This window comes from Notothenia coriiceps, unplaced genomic scaffold, assembly GCF_000735185.1.
Source record: "Notothenia coriiceps isolate Sejong01 unplaced genomic scaffold, NC01 NC01_scaffold00026228, whole genome shotgun sequence".
Classification (NCBI taxonomy): domain Eukaryota; kingdom Metazoa; phylum Chordata; class Actinopteri; order Perciformes; family Nototheniidae; genus Notothenia; species Notothenia coriiceps.
In genome coordinates, this window is record NW_011358929.1 from 362,558 (window position 1) to 380,987 (window position 18,430).

At 41.0% G+C, this 18,430-nt stretch overlaps 2 protein-coding genes across 4 annotated transcripts; one reads left to right on the forward strand and one right to left on the reverse strand.

The window, feature by feature from the left end:
* Window positions 1-4,164: 4,164 nt before the first annotated feature.
* LOC104956700 (ADP-ribosylation factor 6-like) lies at window positions 4,165-6,764 on the reverse strand. Of its 2 annotated transcripts, none has more exons than XM_010784232.1 (2): window positions 6,639-6,764; window positions 4,165-6,501 (listed from the first exon to the last, which is right to left on the reverse strand). In XM_010784232.1, exon 2 carries the CDS (start codon window positions 5,824-5,826, stop codon window positions 5,299-5,301), a length of 528 nt encoding a protein of 175 aa, XP_010782534.1. In that variant the 5' UTR covers window positions 5,827-6,501; window positions 6,639-6,764; the 3' UTR covers window positions 4,165-5,298. The 2 variants fall into 2 exon arrangements, with proteins under 2 accessions (XP_010782534.1, XP_010782533.1); XM_010784231.1 differs by having other exon boundaries at window positions 6,635-6,762.
* A 1,943-nt stretch (window positions 6,765-8,707) lies between these two features.
* Window positions 8,708-18,101, forward strand: prpf39 (PRP39 pre-mRNA processing factor 39 homolog (yeast)). 2 transcript variants are annotated; one of them, XM_010784233.1, is made up of 15 exons: window positions 8,708-8,848; window positions 9,787-10,242; window positions 10,502-10,698; window positions 10,815-10,940; window positions 11,252-11,370; window positions 11,521-11,688; window positions 11,848-12,028; window positions 12,437-12,544; window positions 12,653-12,817; window positions 13,243-13,369; window positions 14,782-15,050; window positions 15,585-15,769; window positions 15,865-15,948; window positions 16,144-16,255; window positions 17,449-18,101. In XM_010784233.1, the coding sequence occupies exons 1-15, from the start codon at window positions 8,836-8,838 to the stop codon at window positions 17,536-17,538; spliced, it is 2,400 nt and encodes a 799-aa protein (XP_010782535.1). In that variant the 5' UTR covers window positions 8,708-8,835; the 3' UTR covers window positions 17,539-18,101. The 2 variants fall into 2 exon arrangements, with proteins under 2 accessions (XP_010782535.1, XP_010782536.1); XM_010784234.1 differs by having other exon boundaries at window positions 15,865-15,939.
* The last annotated feature ends 329 nt before the right edge of the window (window positions 18,102-18,430 follow it).

Genomic DNA, 18,430 nt, shown 5'->3' on the forward strand with positions numbered 1-18,430 from the left:
GATCTACTTGTCCGATATTGTAAATAACACGTCCCGGACGGTGGGACGTGTACTTTTTCGCACACTGCGTAATTATGGAAATAGATATCTTGTTTGCATATCGTAAATGTATGATCTTTCATTACTCGTGGGAAGAAGTTATNAAGACATACAAAACTAAAAACGTGACATAACATAAGAATCGTTACAATTTTGGACCGATCTGTTGCTCTTGACTTAGCTAGCTTCATATTTAAATAACAGATACAAGACCTTTTTTAACTCTCGGTACTGGTAAGCAAAACACAAATAAGCATATAACCCAAAGTAGTCAAACTATTTAATTTGATCCCAAATAATGAAATAATTCATAATGTGAAGTTTTACATTCGGTACCACTTTACAATAAGACTACCCTTATAAAGGATGATGAAGGGTTTATAATTAGGTTATTAATTAGGTTGTAAACACTTTATTAATCATTAAGAACCATTAATAAACCAGTTCTAACATCGTTTTCATATATCAACACAGGCTCACTATTTGGCAAGATGACTAAGCCTTATATTGGCTACTTAGCGAGAATCAACTCAGTGAACAACAGATACCAAGGATGCTGGCTGATGAAGAACACGAAGTAAGCTAGTAGCCAATATAAGGCAAGGCAAGGCAAGGCAAGTTTATTTATATAGCACTTTTCAACACAAGGCAAAGTGCTTTACAAAAAATGAAAGACATTAAGAAAATGGCATTTAAAATCAGTCATTAAAAAGAAAAGGCTTAGCAGTACAGATACATGTGGGCTCACTATTTGGCAAGCAGCCCTGTTTATCTCATGTCTTATAAAAGCTTATTAATGATTTATAAAGTGTTCACAACCTAATTAATAAATGAATTACAAACTATTCGTAAACCCTGTATAAGGGTAGTCTTATTGTAAAGTGGTACCCAACATTCATTACTGTTGTTGTGTCTACGCCTTCACTTGCAGATTCTGTGCATATCTACATCAGCCGATGAAACTAACTCTTAAGCACATTTGTACAAACCGAATGAGAACAATCTTGAGGCTGACACCCTCATCGAGAGCTTCACTTAGCCTCCGACTCTTCAAGTAAAGTGAGAATACCATCTCTAAACTCCCCAGTGCTATGGAAACAACTGTGGGCAGACAGCGACTGCCTGAGGTGTGAGGAAAGCAACGTTGAAAAGTGTGATTATTCAACTCTATATCTCAGTACATGAGTGTATGTGGGGTTGTAGTGACATCAACACAATCAGTGCTTGTACTGCATTCATGTACACAATGTATTTACTCAAATAATTAACATCTAGTTCAGGTATACTCCCGCAAATAAATGTTAGAGGTTTTTATGTCATATTTTACTTGATTTAAAATCAGCTTCATGTTGAAATATCTTTATGTAACGGTGTCCCGGTTAGCTGATTGAAGAACTGAAATGAGATTAAAATCAAAGAGGAACGCCTGAGTAAACACATGACAGAAGAACTGCCAATGAGTTCCATTTAAAAGTATTGTTTTCGAAACCACCCCCTTCAAAGAGGCGTACAATAGTCAAGTCCACCCCCACCCGGCGACATACAATGGCAGTGCTCGGGGCTAAAGCTTAACACGAAAAAAAAATCAGCAGGTCTACTCGGGCTTTCATTCAAATCTAACACTTCCGTAGTAAGCTTTTACAGGGAGGCATGTCACAGGAAACACATTTGAAGTGAATCACTTCTGATGTGACTGATGATGATGAGGAACTGAAAGAAATGTGTCATTGTATCAATGAGGTTTCAGGGGAACTACGGGCAACTTTCAAAGCAAAATTAGTGCAACTTCTCTGCTAGCACTGAAGTCTGAGTGATAGGTTTTTTTCTTGACAGAAACGCACCTTAAGTAGGAGTGACAATCTTCTAAATTAGCTTCTCTCCACTGGCTGCCAATTTATTATAAGATCCATTTAAAAATTATTTTATTTACTTTTAAATCCCTAAATGGCATGACCCCACCATACCTGGCTGAACTGCTACAGCATTACACGCCGAACCGCCCTCTCAGGTCAGCGGACCAACTGCCCCTGAATGTGCCTAAAACCAGGTCAAAGATCAGAGGGGACCGTTGCTTCTCTGTAGCGCTTCCCAAACTGTGGAACACTCTGCCCCTGGAGATCAGACAGGCCTCCACACTGCCTGCTTTTAAATCGCGTCTTAAAACCCACCTCTTCTCCTTAGCGTTTTAACACTTGGCGTTTCAACATCTTTGGAGTGTTGCTTTTTTGCATTTAAATTGTTTTTTGTTTTTACTTGTACTTGTTTTATGGTGTGTGAGCTGAGCTGTGTTACTTTTTTGTATGCTTTGTTTTATTTATTTGCCTGTACAGCACTTTGGTCTGGAGGTTTAAAGTGCTTTATAAATAAAGTTGTATTGTATTGTATTGTAAATGGTGTCCTTTAACTGGGCTACAGGTGAGCCTGACAGCCAGTGACACCAGCCAATGTGTGTGCAGTGCATCTGCTGCTTAGTGCAGTGACAGCTGCACAAAAAGCCTCTGACATGTGCAGCATGATTCACTGGCGCGCCGCTGACGCAACATCAGGAGTTCTTTTCAAACGGCTCTCTGCCTTTCCATATTTCCTCTCCTGAGACACGAAAAACCGTTTGTAGATTTCACTTTGGAATGTCCACATCCACAATGGAAGCCATGAATTGAAAAGTATAAGCAAACAAGATCATACTTGACACAGCAGAGGCGCTGCCCTCGACTGTTCAAATAAGGAGATTTCAATACAATAGCATGTTCTGAAAATGCAGGAAATTCCTGTTAGTGATGCTTCACATTTCCAAAAGATGTACTGGAAAGTGAGCAGTTTCCGGAGAGATGTATAGGCTGTGGTATTTGTGTGTCTATCTCAGTGTACCTGTCCCTGTCCTTCAGGCTGGACACGTCACATGCACGATACTGCTTTAACCGAGCAACAGGTCAAACTTCAATTCACCAGCTAACAGAACAAACACCATTAGCAAACAGAGCAAATACTGAGATAGAGAGCAGGCATTCCTGTAACAAGAATTCATTGACTCAGTTTCTCCTGGACATTGCTAGAGTAACATATTAGGAGAAATATGCAATACCTTCAAAATGTGACATTTTCAGAAAATTGGAGAGTGATAACTGTGCTGCTACTGCTTAGCACTTTCCGGAATAGAGAAATAACCTGCACTTGGAATTAGTCTTTGACCTGTGTATCTTTATAGATCAACCTGACACTTATACTGTCACTCTTCTTGCTTTCCACGAGACAACAACCCATACACCCACCGATTTACATGATAACTATTTTCCTATTTCAAGCGTTTCCTGACTTCACAGTGATGTCACTACCCACAATTCACACCTGCCTCTTTAGACGTGTGTTAAGAGATAGGAAGTATTAAACGGTATTTTGATTCTTCTTACAGTTGAGGAACATGTACAACTCTCAGTTGCAATATACATTAAGTGGTCTGTCCCTTATGGCGAATTAGAAAGAAACCAAGACGGCCTTTTAGGCTGTCACCCTAAACCTCAGTGAAACACAAGAATAAAGCACGACACCGCTCTCGTTACATTCTCTGTGACCCAATTTCACTCTTTCTAAGGACAAATTCTTACAACAATGTAAGATATATTTATCATAATGTTATAGAGCATGGTTTGTGAGAATTGTGTAGTTTCCTGCTTTTATTAGCACCTTAAAATATGCATTTTGTACCATTACCAAGTACATACTAAGTGTCCTCACGTACCCTACTGAAAAGTTCAAGCTTCTTGACTTTTACCCTTTCCATGGTTCAGGAGTTCGGCCAACTCCACATTACTCTCCTCTGTTAGAAAATATCAAAAGCCATGAGAGGAGTCAGCTCCCCGCTGGACAAAGGGATACTTTAAGCACGCTTTACCCGACAATCACAACTCGGAAACTAGAGATCACATCATTTATTCACAGCCAGTGAGTCACAGATGCAAGTGCAGAAAGCTAACGGGCCTAGGCTCCCTTCACTTTGTCCTTTGAACAATTCTAACGCCCTGAACTCTCACTTCCTCCTTTATGAGTTACACTTTTTCAGAAGTTAAATATGACTTTTGCTTCTAACGGCTGCAGCTGCTTATAGAAAAAGGCATCACATTTTCGTACTGATCTGGATATATTTTTTTATTATTTCAACAGCATAGCAAAAGAGAAAGGGAACACAATCAAAACAGCGCAGTATCTTTTGGAATTTTAACAGATAGATGCAGGAACTTAAGTGTACAGGCAGAGGATGATGGGTAAAAAGAAAAGAAGGTTCAAGACACTAAGCACCTACATTGGAGGTGGAGGGGGGTTGGGAATATCGTTAACATTTGCTGGGGTCCAAAAGTCAGTTGTCTGAAATGTGAACAGCCAGCTAACTGGTTACCAACCCCCCCGTCCCAAAGTGCAAACTCAACATTTGAGAATACCTTCTGCCGCTGTCTTGATTTTGGGGCACCTGTAACCCGGGTCGCTCCTGAAGGCAGCTGAAACTACAAATACTCGACAGTAATGGAAGCTCTGGGTGAAACACAAGAGGCAGAAATGAGACTGGTGGTAACGAATTCAGACCTTGAAACAACAAAAATATATATCCATATCACAGTGTGAGTGTGTGTGAATATCCAGCGTCCACATAGTGTCTTTCAAACAGGCCGCCACAGTAGACATGATGGATGTGATCACTGCACAGGAAATAAGAACAAACACATCTCCTCAAGCATCCCAGTACAATCAATTATGAAAACTGTTTTTTTTTTCTTGAGGTCCAAACATATCCAGAATACACATTCTTACAAATTACAGAGGCAGTTTGGGCCATGAAAGTGATATGCTGATGTAGGCAATGGTTTCTGGACTTTTCCCATCCTTTGGATATGTAGCTGGGTCATGAGAATACTGTATGAGAGTCAAGCATAGGCAAAAGTGTCCCAAAGAGTCCCCTAAAAAGACATTATACAAAGAGAGGAGAACGAAAGAAGAGCTCAAAAGAAAGCGTCTTGTATATTTAAACAGTACTGATTATAAAGAAAAATAAAGCCAGAAAAATAAATTGTCTTTTGTTTAAATGAAATCTGGGGTTATATTGAAGTCAATATCAAAAAAAGGAAAATAAAACAAAAATATAATTGCTTCTCTCTTTGATATACACTCAGCAGAGAGGTCATGGTATTAATTGCTTCAGATTGCATTTTTTTTTTCATTCTCGGCTACTTTATTAGCCTCAAAGTGTCCAGGCTGGTGAATGGAGAAACATTAAGATTTGTAATTTGAGGTAAGCCAGGTCAGGCCCTCGTATAGTCCATCCCCTGTTGTCGCACACGAGGGCTGAACGTACCAATTCCTATCTCTGATCCGGGTCAGGCCCAGCTTCTCCTGGATCTCGTGGGGTTTCATGGCGTCTGGAAGGTCCTGTTTGTTGGCGAAGATCAGGATGATGGCGTCCCTCATCTCCCGGTCGTTGATGATTCGGTGGAGCTCCTGCTTCGCCTCATCGATCCTATCCCTGTCGGCGCAGTCCACCACGAAAATGAGGCCCTGGGTGCCTGTGTAGTAATGTCTCCACAGTGGTCTGATCTTGTCCTGCCCCCCCACATCCCACACGTTGAACTTCACATTCTTATACGTGACCGTCTCCACGTTGAATCCAACGGTGGGGATGGTGGTGACCGACTGTCCCAGCTTCAGCTTGTACAGGATGGTAGTTTTACCAGCAGCATCAAGTCCAAGCATCAATATTCTCATCTCCTTGTTGCCAAAGATCTTTGACAGCACTTTGCCCATCTTGTTTGCCGTGCATAAATACTTTGATGGAGGGAAAAAACTTCTCTTATGAGGGACAAAGTCAAAGTTGTTTTCAATACAACTGAGAAGTTACAGTATCAGTGTGTCTGAAAGTCCACGTGATGGCAGCGGTGGGCTGACAGTGTCAATATTCAAAAGGCGGTGACTCTCAAGTTTGTGCAGTTTGATAACCGACTACAATTAGCTGGATGATCTGACCTGAGAGGGTGACTTCAAGGGGAGCAGTATGTGGGTAGCCCTCGCAGAATTGGGTGGGGATATATTTTCATGATCCACTGCCCTCCGATGTAAGGAGAAAAAATGACATCCCGTTGTTTCAAACTAGACTTCCTTCAAAATCAACATTTCAAGTGTTTCTTCTCGGTCAAAAATCTTCTTTCTCTCATTTGATTTGAAAAACAGAGTGGCTTTTTTTTGTTGCCTAGCTTACTATATAAATCAGGCCCTGTCCAAGCCCGGGGTTCCCACTTCCTCCTTGGCTGCCGGCTGTCCAAACTTGCCCTTAGCCGATTCCAGTCGATTGATTTCCAAGCACAGTGTTTTTCGTATCAAAACACGCCCAAAAATGAGCTTCACGTTCCGTTTCTGCACCGGGACATCCACAGGAAGAGCGTTCAAAAGGTCATTGATTCATCCGACTTTCTTCTCTTCCCCCTGTGTGACACAAGAGCGGTCCAGAGAAGGGAGGGGTGTTAGTACAGAGGACAACTTTGAATCCGAAAAATAATTATATCTGCGGATAGAAAAGCGAAACAAAAGAGTAGAAAATAGAGAACGGGATTTATACCTACGTCTGCGGCAATCATCCCCCAGTCCCCGGGCCGTTTCTCCCCAATCTTGCCGCTCTCTGTCTCTCTTCCTCCCTCTCTCTCTCCAGCCTTTCAGTCACAGCGGTGCTGTGTTACCGGAAAAGGTGCGGACCCAGATCAGCCGCCACTTCCTCTACGCTGCTCTCACACACTGCTGCTGCGTTCAGGGGCTGCGCAATAGCTCAGACATTTCATAACAGAAAAAAACATTCTACCACAAGGGCGTTGCATGAAAGCCTGGAGTGTGTTAATATATTTTGTAGGTAGTGTTACTCAACTATCTCTATTATAATGCTAGTGTGATTATATCAGATTATAATTAAATGAATGTTATAATAATGTTAACATTCGCAACTAATATCAGTTATAAGAAGTATAGCTATTGTGTTGTTGGCTCTTTATTCTCTTATACCCATACTTTTTACACCACAGTCCATACTATACTGTATAGACTAGAGTATTCATTTTTTTCTACCACTGTCTACTACTGTAGGCTGGTACATTGGATATAAATTACATCCTATTCATATCATACCTCTAGCTGTTTATTCTGAAAGGAGTTCTACTATTACCATTTCTTGTACTTACAACTGTACTATACATAAGTATATCTATTCAGCCTACAGTAACTGCTTGACATATTTTACTGTTCATACTGTATCATAATGTATTCATTTACTCACATGTCAAACTGTTATATATCTCACTTTCCTGTATTTAAATGTTTTCCATACATTACTGTTCATAATACTCATATTATACATCTGGTTAAATGTCATTGTTTCAATACATGTAGGCCTACTCTTTGCAGCGGTTCAAAGCAACTGACGACGGTTGCAAGCGGTTGCAAAGCAACTTCAAAAAAGAGGGTGTGACCCACAGTCCTGATGAAGTAGAATATTTGAGTTTTTGAGTAATTTATGATGTTGCCTCTTAATCATGAATATTAACTGTTGTGGATAGCATTGATTTAATACTACGTTTCCAAGGGCTTTAATGTTAAGTTGAAGCAGTGTTGCAATGGTCTTTAGTTGAAAAATATCTATGTCTGCCCCTGATCACACATCACACAGCATCGGTACTGTCTAGCTTGACACTTGGCATGACACTACATGTCATCTGGCTTATAGTTAGTATTAATTAATAATAAGTAAACGGCTAAGTTTTACTTAACTTTATTTATTCAGCATAAAAGTGCAACGTCTGCTTGAAAAACTCTGTGGGCAAGGGAAACAAGCACTACTCACTTTTATTTGGGATTTCCGACCGAACCTGAAGGGGCCATACGCCATTTCGCATGCGCGCTTCAAGCAACTGAACTGCAGACTGGTCCATTATTAGCCCAGTGTTGACGCCATTTGAGCTTTCATTGTGTATTAAATCACCTTTAATATGACGTCTGCTACAATATTTACTCATAGGACTCTACATATAAAGCAGATCTAAAGATTTAGTAGGCACAATGATCTGGAGAGGGGATTTACAGCCGGGTTTCCCCCGACATGTCTGATAATTCATTCAAAAGCGTCCCTGCACGATTAAACTGTGACGTGGAGGTTGTGTAGTGCTGGCGGAACTTCAGTTTCACACGTTGTCGAAAGCAGCCTATTTCTTGCATTTAACAAAACATTAAAATGAATAAACACTATTATCATAAAACGTACACTGCTAGGGCTAATATATTAACAGTGCAATTACTAAAACTATGAAAAGGCCTACTGATATTAGTCAAGTGATATCTAAAGAGAACTGTACTTCTAAATAATGGAAAGGCAACACTTGTTAAGTATTGAAAAATGCTGAATTCTACCTACAGTCTACAACCCTCACAACTGTATAACATGTTGCTGTATTATAGGCGTAATTGTTCTACCTATATGATATGGTTAACCACGTGTGCCCCTTTCTATTTCTGTTTCTTTAATCTCATGACCTTGCACGTACACTTTATCAAAAATGTTGCATGAATGTTTTTTCACAAGGATGTATCAAACCCTCAACCTAACACACATAGGGGCGGTGTTAGACCTAACTGAGCATGCGCACGGGCACACAGCCTTTCTAGGTTCTTCCTCCAAGTCAAGTATGGTGGGCAAAGCGCGCCGGGCCGTAGTGGGTTAGACATAAATAAAGTGACTTCGAAGACCGCTCACAAGTCCTTAAGGTTGGCCAACATTTCATGGAAGATACTGGTAAGACTCCTTAAACGCATCTTTGTTTATAAAATTGGTTAAATGTGACTAAAATCGTGGAAACTTAACAGCCAGCTTATACTAGCCATTAGTGGTAACGGTAGCTAGGGAAATTGCCGACGTTAGCTCACTAGCGAACGTGGAGAAGCCGTTGGTGCCGACTACTAACTGGAAATGGATGCAAATACGTAGCACGTTGTAGTTCAAGTAAGCATTCGGTAATGAAATTGTATGGTTATCCATCCCTGCTGGGTACAATTTATATCAACATTTATGGCCATGGTAAGCTAGACATTGTAGTAAACTGACTAAATGTTAGTGTTAGGCTAACAATAACCTCTAGTAACTTCAGTACCGCGGTTCATTCCAGGATATAGATGGGACCTAAAGTAAGGCCCAACTTATGATTGAACTTTGACTATACAAACACTCGCGGCTGCAACAGGGCCTCAAACAGCAAACAAGGCTAAAGCTAACATACCGATTTCGAAAACACGCACGGTAGTTAGCCTTTTAAATTCAGGAGCTTATCGTATGGTTATTTAACTAAGAAGCCGATCACGTGGCTACAGTATTTTTAGTAGGTGTATGTAAGGGTCTTATCTTAAGCTTCCGTCTGTTTTAATGTTAGAACAAGGAAGGATCCTGTAGCACCAGCAGCTGCTGCTGACGGGGTATCTACCTAACGTAGATACCATTTCTTAAATCTGCCCTAATTCGGAATTAATTAGTCGTTAAGTCAAAATCTATGTTATTAAGTATCGAAGAACAACAACAAAATATATACAATGAGGAAATCCTCAAGTTAGGAAGCCCAAACTGGTATTTTTCCTTTTTAAATTACAGAAACAAGTTTACCTCATGATTGTAGACGATTTGTTAGCGACCAGCAACTTAATGTAGCTTCTCAAGTGATGATCCATCCTGCTTCTCTACAGGCCTGCACCTCTCAGACAACACTTTTATTGGAATGCTGGACACTGAGTCCCCTGTCATGGAGAGCAATGGGGATGCATTTCTTCCTGACCTTCCGGTTCTAGGTCAAACTGCAGACTGGTCCCCAGACCAGGTTACTCCTGACCCACTCGCCAACATCTTACCTGAAGACTCAGATGAATCCCAGGATGCTCCCGTGCAGCACCAGCAACCAAATGAGCAGATGGATTCCACAGAGCTGGGATCTGTGGAGAAAGCTGTGGAGCAGTTTCAGATTGCCAGTGCTCAGCTTTTCCAAGATGAGCAACCACCACCACCGCCTCCACCTCCACCTCCACCCCAGCCAGAAGAAGAGTCGGAGCAGCCATCATTCCACAAAGCAGACTCTGGAGAGTCTGATCAAGACAGCCAGGAGATGACCGTTATGCCAGAAGCTTCTACTCAGGATAGCAGTCAAGGTAATCAAAATATCTGGTGTTAAGTTATAGCAATTCATCTGATTCGATTTATATATACCTTGTTTATGTACTGCACATGCACAAAAGGAGGCACGTTTCTGTTGGCTGGTTAATATGCATGTAAAGCTTCATTTAAAACCCTCAATACCTTCTAAATAAAATTCCTCCAGTTGCCTTTTTTTAGTATTAAGAATTTGTTTTTTTAATTATTATTCCTCTGCCTCAATGCCCCTTCATAATTCCTTGTTAACTTCTCCAGAGGCGAGCGTGGCACCACAGGTGACAGAGGAGGGCATGGAGCTTGAAGAACCCAAAGAAGCCACACAAGAACCGGCTGTTCATGCTGAGCCTGAGCCAGAACCGCCTAGTGAGTTTGAAAAACTCTTTAAAGCATGTGAGGAGAGCCCAGAGGACTTCAATGGTTGGGTCTACCTGCTGCAGTATGTGGAGCAAGAGGTAAGTGAAGACATGCTAATATTTCTCTTAGTACATTACAAAAATTGACCAGAAGCATTATTGTACTACCTGGGAAATACTAATACAATTACTTTTATTGCTCATCTCCCTTGCAGAATGCTCTTCCAGCTGTGAGACAGTCATTTGACATATTCTTCCTACGCTATCCCTACTGTTATGGCTACTGGAAGAAGTATGCTGATATTGAAAAGAAGCATGAGAATATACAGGTTGCAGAAGAGGTAACTATTGATATATTTGGCACTTTTACTTATTTGCTTTCTTTTCTATCGTTTTACTGTATGTGCTGCTATGTGTAATAAATATTTGGCTTGTGACAATTGAACAGTTCTGGCATTGGCCTTATTGATTTTATTATTTTAGAGAACAATTATCGAAGACTTTCTAGATGTTCCTCACTCTTCGTTGTTTTAGAGAAACAAACAGCAACTGGTACACAAATTTAAAAAAAAGGGCAAAGAGCTACTTGAATGAATAAAGTAAAATCATTCAAACTGTTGACATGTGTTTTTTTGGTCTGGTCTCTTTCAAGGTATACAGAAGAGGCTTGCAGGCCATCCCTCTCAGTGTGGATCTGTGGCTGCATTACCTTACCTTCATCAAAGAGAACTCCGACCTGAGTGACCCAGAAACAGAGGGACGCATTCGAGCGTAAGTCAAAGACATTGATCTTACAGCATTCTTCTGTTATGTGACTTTTTTGACTGCAGAATTTACAAAAAATCTCATGATTGAATTTTACTTGAGGCATACAAAGACAAATAGTTGCATAAGATTCACAAACTTTTCTCTTACCATCAGTGCTTATGAGCATGCAGTGCTTGCTGCCGGTACAGACTTCCACTCGGACCGCCTGTGGGAGTCCTACATCACCTGGGAGACGGAGCAGGAGAAACTGGCTAATGTCACCGCCGTCTATGACAGAATCCTGGGCATCCCAACACAGCTGTATTCCCAGCACCTCCAGAGGTAGACTGAAATCTGAATAACAACTCTATTTATCTGCTTTATTGTTATACTCCAGAAACACCAGCTCTCTGTAGTTGGTTCTGTTTAATGTGTGTAATTACTGCTACATGTACGCTATTTGATGCCTAATCTTGTGTATCTGTTTTTTCATCTTTGCAGGTTTAAAGATCACGTACAAAACAACAACCCCAAGCACTTCTTGTCAGAAGAGGAGTTCATTCAGATGAGGCTCGAGCTCTCCAAAGCCAGCCTATCGGCGATGATCTGCGAGAGCGAGGACAAGCCTTCTGCTCAGGATGACCTACCACCCGGTACCGAGGACCTTGCAGACCCTGCTCAGGTAAAAATCCACTTTCCTCCTGCAGGGGAGACACATTTACAGTAGCACCGCCTCCAGGCATTAGCAGGAGCTTGCCTGCTCTCCATGATGAGTAAGCTTTGTTTAGGTTTGAAGAGGTGTCTTTATGTCAGCAGCCAAGCCAATGAATGCCAGGGGGATTCAAGTTGGCATCAGGGACTCGCCCTAAAACTAAAAGGATCAACTGAGGCCCAGCACCTGCACCCAGAAGCTGATATGCAGGGTGCATACATACCTCCCCCCCCCTCTCCACAGGCTTCTTGTCTCTGGCAAGCTCATGGTAAACCCTTGGCTCCAAGACTTGCAGTTTCTACATCAAGTGGAGAATGTGATTGGGTGACAAATGCACGGGAGTGCTGACCAGGTGTTTTTCTTTGTGTCTTTGTGTAGAGAGTGACGGAGATCGAGAACATGCGCCACAAGGTGAACGAGGTTCGGCAGGAAGTGTCCAACCACAACGAACATGAAGTCAGCAAGCGCTGGGCTTTTGAGGAAGCGGTATGTGTTCCTTTTCCTCCAGAACTCTGAAGCAGAAGACACTTTTTCTTACATATTATCTCATTGTTATGAAGAAAATGTCTAAATGCTTTACTCTTGTATTTTCAGATTAAGAGACCCTACTTCCACGTCAAATCCTTAGAGAAGAACCAGCTGAACAACTGGAAGGAGTACCTGGACTTTGAAATTGAGAACGGGACTCCGGAGCGCGTGGTCGTTCTTTTTGAACGATGCCTCATCGCCTGCGCACTCTACGAGGAGTTCTGGACCAAGGTAATTCAACCTTTAACCTCTCCTTCACTCCCTCTACTTCCCTGCACTTCCCCACCAACGATGATATCACATCGACACAGTAAATCGTCCTGCACTCCTCTTTGCGTGTAACGTTGATATGTGACTGTATCTGTTGTATTAGGGGATGGCCAGCTTGCCACACAAGATTTGACTGCAGCATTTGCCAACTACTACGTTGCATCTTCTTCGTCTCCCACTACCTTACAGAAACTTATCTAATTGGTTCCATGAAGGTGCTGATGGGTTTACACAGAAAATTTCTTAAAACGATCTTGTCAATGAAGAAATTCACTGCTTCTGTCAACTGAAATTTTAGGTTTAAAATGTTTTGTCTCTTTTGCCTTTCTCCTCTGTTTCTTTTTCCTCTGTCCTCTCCTGCATTTCTTCCAACTCGCTGTCTCAAGTATGCAAAATATCTAGAGGGCTACAGCACTGATGGTGTGAGACATGTCTACAAGAAAGCGTGTACCATCCATTTGCCCAAGAAGCCAGCGATTCACCTGCTGTGGGCTGCCTTCGAGGAGCAGCAAGGTAATGACGTTCATTCAACCAAGCATGCAAATTAAACAGTCAAATCACCAAGGGCTTTGTAAAGGGAACGAATAAACTACATCTGAGGCCAGTGTAAGAAAAAGTTTTTAGAAAGTACTTGTCCATGGACAAGTGAGTTTGGCAATCTTCCAGAATGGACAAGTGAAGAATCGATCGGCATCGCATTTTACATTTTCCCCATGGTTTTTAACGACACCGCTGAATCACACATAGGGTTGGGTATCGTTTGGATTTTAACTATTCCGGTTATGCTTTTCGATTCCGGTTCTATTCGGTTCTCGAGTCTGGTTCTTTGAGAGGGTAAAAATAAGTCTCATGACAAACTGGGAGAAAAATATATTTATGAAAACATTAAGTCAAATCTGTATTCCTATTTACAAATCGCTTCATACGGTTTAATTTTGTTACGGTTATTGAATACAATTATATAAAAATAATTGTTTAGTTAGTTCTAAGTGGTGCAGTTTGAGAATGTAAATTGGCCTAGTCTCCTCTGATGTTACACTGCAACCTGCCTGTGGGACAGAGTCCAACCACACACTCTGTGTGTCCAACACATGTCCTGCAATACACATGCTGCAGCTGCCCACTTGCTCACTGTTTGTAAAAATAAATAAATAGTATTTTCATTTCAATAATGTACTTTCTATACCCTGTTTCATACACAATACTGACATCCCTGTGCTCCTCCGAGTCTGGGGGTCAGGGGATGTGAGGACAGCGCGAGGACACAGACAGGGAGGCTGCTTTACTTCATAAAGGAAATGGCGGTCAATATTAACAACATAGGAGCTAAAACGCTTAATAACCTTCATTGCGTGTTAGAGAAAGAACAAAAGAAAGTTTGACATAGATGAGGCTGTTAAACAGGCAGCGGAGCCGCTGTGTGTAGAAAGAGAGAGAAACGCTGAGTTCCACCGTGCAGCGATCAGCTGATACGGAGAGAGAGAGAGCGCTGCGGGGCTCGGCCTCCTCCTCCTGTCCTCACAACTCTTATTAATCCCGGGACCGGACAATTGTTATCGTAATCTGAACCAAGTTTTGCTTCCCAACCCTGCTACACGTCCCGCCCCGCCCCCGTCTAACAGCACAGAAAGCGGCAAGATGCATTTCCTTAGGAATCGACAAGCAAAACCGCAACAATGGCGGACACCGATAATTTGCGAATGAGTTCTTATATTATATTTGTCAATAAATAAGGGTGAAAAACGTCACTTCCCAGAATCTACTTGTCCGATATTGTAAATAACACGTCCCGGACGGTGGGAGGTGTGCTTTTTTCGCACACTGTGAGGGTATTGATATATGTACATTATGATTACAGACTTTTTAATGGCAACATTTTCCATGGTTTCACATGTATTGATAGCATTCTGCTTTTCTTGGTCCAGGTAATGTAGAGGAGGCTCGTGACATCCTGAAGTCCCTGGAGGCATTAGTCCCCGGTCTGGCCATGGTGCGTCTGAGGAGGGTGAGTCTGGAGCGGCGCCACGGTAACTTGGAAGAAGCGGAAGCCATGTTGAGGGAGGCCATGGAGTCTGCGAGGAATGCTACTGAGACATCGTTCTACGCTGTGAAGCTGGCCCGGCAGATGATGAAGGTGCAGAGAAGTCTGAGCAAAGCCAGGAAGGTGCTGCTGGATGCTATCGAAAAAGACCAGGTGAGATGCATAATGGTCATCATGGAAACTTAAAGAGCCAGCTAGACCTTTTATAAAATCATAAAATATTGCATTATGGCAATGTTTTATGTCTTAAAAACAGTCATTCAGTAAATATAACTAACTTGCATGCTGTATGTATTAATCAACATGCTCACAAGTGGCAAAGTGCTCCGTAGAGACCTGTAAAAGGTTCAAACAAGTTTCTACAGAACAACACACTCCCAGGATAACCTCTACTCTGAATTACTGCTGCACTGTTAGTGTTTTCTTCCCCAAAAAAAATCACGTTCTATGCATCTGTGACTTTTTCAAGAGTAGGTTATATTTGAATTCTACCAAATGACAAGTTTTGCATTTGATGAAAATCAAAGGTTACACTGCTATTAAGCTATATTCTTGTAGAATAAATTAAACTAGGAATGCCAAGAGAATCTCCAGTCCTCATGCAACAATGGTGAATTGTGCCACATTCCACTATGGCTGTTTTGCACTTGTCGTGTGACGCGCATTAAAACTTTTGTGGCTTTACAGACAAGTCCAAAGCTCTATTTGAACCTGCTTGAGCTGGAATACAGTGGAGACGTGACACAGAATGAGGCTGAGATCTTGGCCTGTTTCGACCGGGCCCTGCAGAGCCAGATGCCCCTGGAGTCCCGCCTCCTCTTCTGTCAGCGCAAGGTTGAGTTCCTCGAGGACTTTGGCAGTGACGTCAATGTGTGAGTTTCATTACTTTAGGAGTAATGTCTTAAAAAAAAATCCTTTTTGTGTCATGTTTGATACTGACTATTTTTCTTTATCGTACACCTTTTAGGCTTGGGGCTGCGTATGAGGAACTTCAAAAACTACAGAAAGAAAGCGAACCCGCGAAGAGGAAAGCCGAGAACGGGTATGACAGGTGGATAAGGGAACAGGGATGGGCCACAACAACACATTTTCATGTCTTCAAGAACAAGATTAATAGCAATCAATTAAAGTGTTTTATAGTGTATTAGTCATTGTATCACAGTAAATGGTAATGCACTCCTAAAACTTTGTTTCTTTGAGAACGGCTTTACAAGGGATTATACTAATTTGACATTTTCGTCTCCAGCGCTCAGGAGCCTGACTCTAAGAGGCAGCGGGTGGAGGACGGTTCAACGGGTGCGGCAACAGCAGCGACGGACCCAGCGGCAAACAACACTGCATACAACAACTGGTACCAGGTGGGTTTTCTATTTGATCTCTAAACAAGTTTTCCAAGCACGCATGGCCATTTACAGATCTTATTATGAGCATTTTTAATTATGTATTTTGATCAAAAAGGACTGACGAGGTACACTGTATTGTGGGTAGAGCTGCAGAGGACTAAGGCTCCACAAACATCTCCCTTGTGGCTAAGTGTTGCAGATTGATAAATGGATTTCATGATATTATCATTGAAATTACTTTATGCTAGCGTACGTAAGCACCATTGTTAATTTCGTCAACGAAAACTATGACGAAAAATGTTCGTCAACGACCTTTTTTAAGACGAGACGGTGAGGAGCTAAAAATAGATTCTTGATAATAAAAACTATGACGAAATGTATATTTAGCTTTCGTTGACGAGATGGGACTAAGGTGTTAATGGTGGACTATCGGACATTCATAATGCAGGATATTTTCCCCCAATTGTCAGTCTTGTCTGTCCAACGTTTTTAAATTACGATATCATTATTTCCGCTCTCTTCACTCCAGAAGAGCGATCTCCCTGTCTCGTCTGTGTGCGGGGGGCGGGGCCTAACAGACACGCTGCAGTGGCGTGCACACAGATTTTTGAGAGTAGTAGTAACGTTAAAAAACGTAACTATAGCCATCCCTAGATATTACACAAGTAAAGTGTTGAGAGTGAAATGTTGCTTTATGAATTTCAACACTTGATACTGTCACATTGATTCCAATTTCAGATACCTGTATTTAACTGAATTAGTTTAAAGAGAGAAAACATTTTGATTAAAAGTTGACTAAAATGTAATGATTTTTCATCAACCAAAACTGGACTAAAACGTTTTGAGTTGTCGTCGACTAAAACTAGACTAAAACTATGAAGGATAAAAAGGACTAAAATGTCACTAAAACTAATAACCATTTTTGTCTTAAGGCTAAATCAAAGATAGCTGCCAAAATGAACACTGTAAGCACACATCGTTTTATGAATACAGGAAGAAAATATGATTGGATTTTTATATATAAAGTACAGGGAAATTGAGTTTTTTTAATATTTCATATATTGCTTAATACGTCGATATTACCGGGATTGTGATTCTAAATGGACATTTCTCCTTTTACCTTGGCTTTAAGTTCATGTTTTATTTAACCATGCTGAAATGTTTTTAGTATTTGTAGTAATTTTCTCTTTTCTTTCCCTCTTCATCAGCAACAGTACGGTGGTTGGGGACAAAACTCCTGGGGACAGTACAACCAATATGCCCAGTATAACCAGTACTACCCCCCTCCCCCAACATAATGGACAAACCCCTAACATGAAGATGAAGACTCAGAGGAAAGCATCCATTGTGACCTGCCTAAATCTCTGTTCATGGTTACATAACATGATGCCTTAGAGATTTCAATCCAACCATGAAAGCTGTTTTTTTCCTTCTTTCTGGGTTAAATTCTACTAATAAATTAAACTTTGTACCAATTGGTTGGAATATAAAACTCATTGCCCTCTGTGACATCGTTTTGATCTTCAAAGAACACTCAATATGAATTGTTATATTTTTCATCTCCAACACTGGCTGTTCTGAGTTCTTTAATGCATGTTATTTGTGAAGGCAGATATATTTTTCTTGTGTGATTAAAGCTTTTACATTTTTAGTTCTGATGAATTAGTTTGGTCTCTTTCTGTGTTTAACATTTGAACTTGTAAAGGAGGCTTTCATGGATGCACCTCTTGAGTCGTGTTTTTCTCCCTCCCAAAACTGAAAGATTTTTAATATTACATGGTTACGTTTCCATACAGAAAATGAACAGTTCCTCCTTTTTTTATTTTGAATTTATTTCATAATAAAGAGATTGGTATCCTAACGTGTCACTGGTTGAATCCATCATTTCATTCCTTATTGGTAAATTATGTTCAGAGGCATTAAACATTCTTAAATTCATGTTTTTAGTCCAGACACATTACATTAATCACTATGGAATGTAAAAGCAATTGTGCTCTATAAAGCTGCTGTGTTGGAGCTGATGGCTTTTATATTTATTTTTAATTTTAGTGAGTGAAGTGAATAATTAAATCTATAGTTTTAAACGGGTGAATTGCCCTGATAAACCAAGGTCTGCTCAAGCCACTGCTTGTTAATAAAGACCTGGTTGTCTAGAAAATGTATTGGTTTGGTTCTATCTTAAAATAAAGT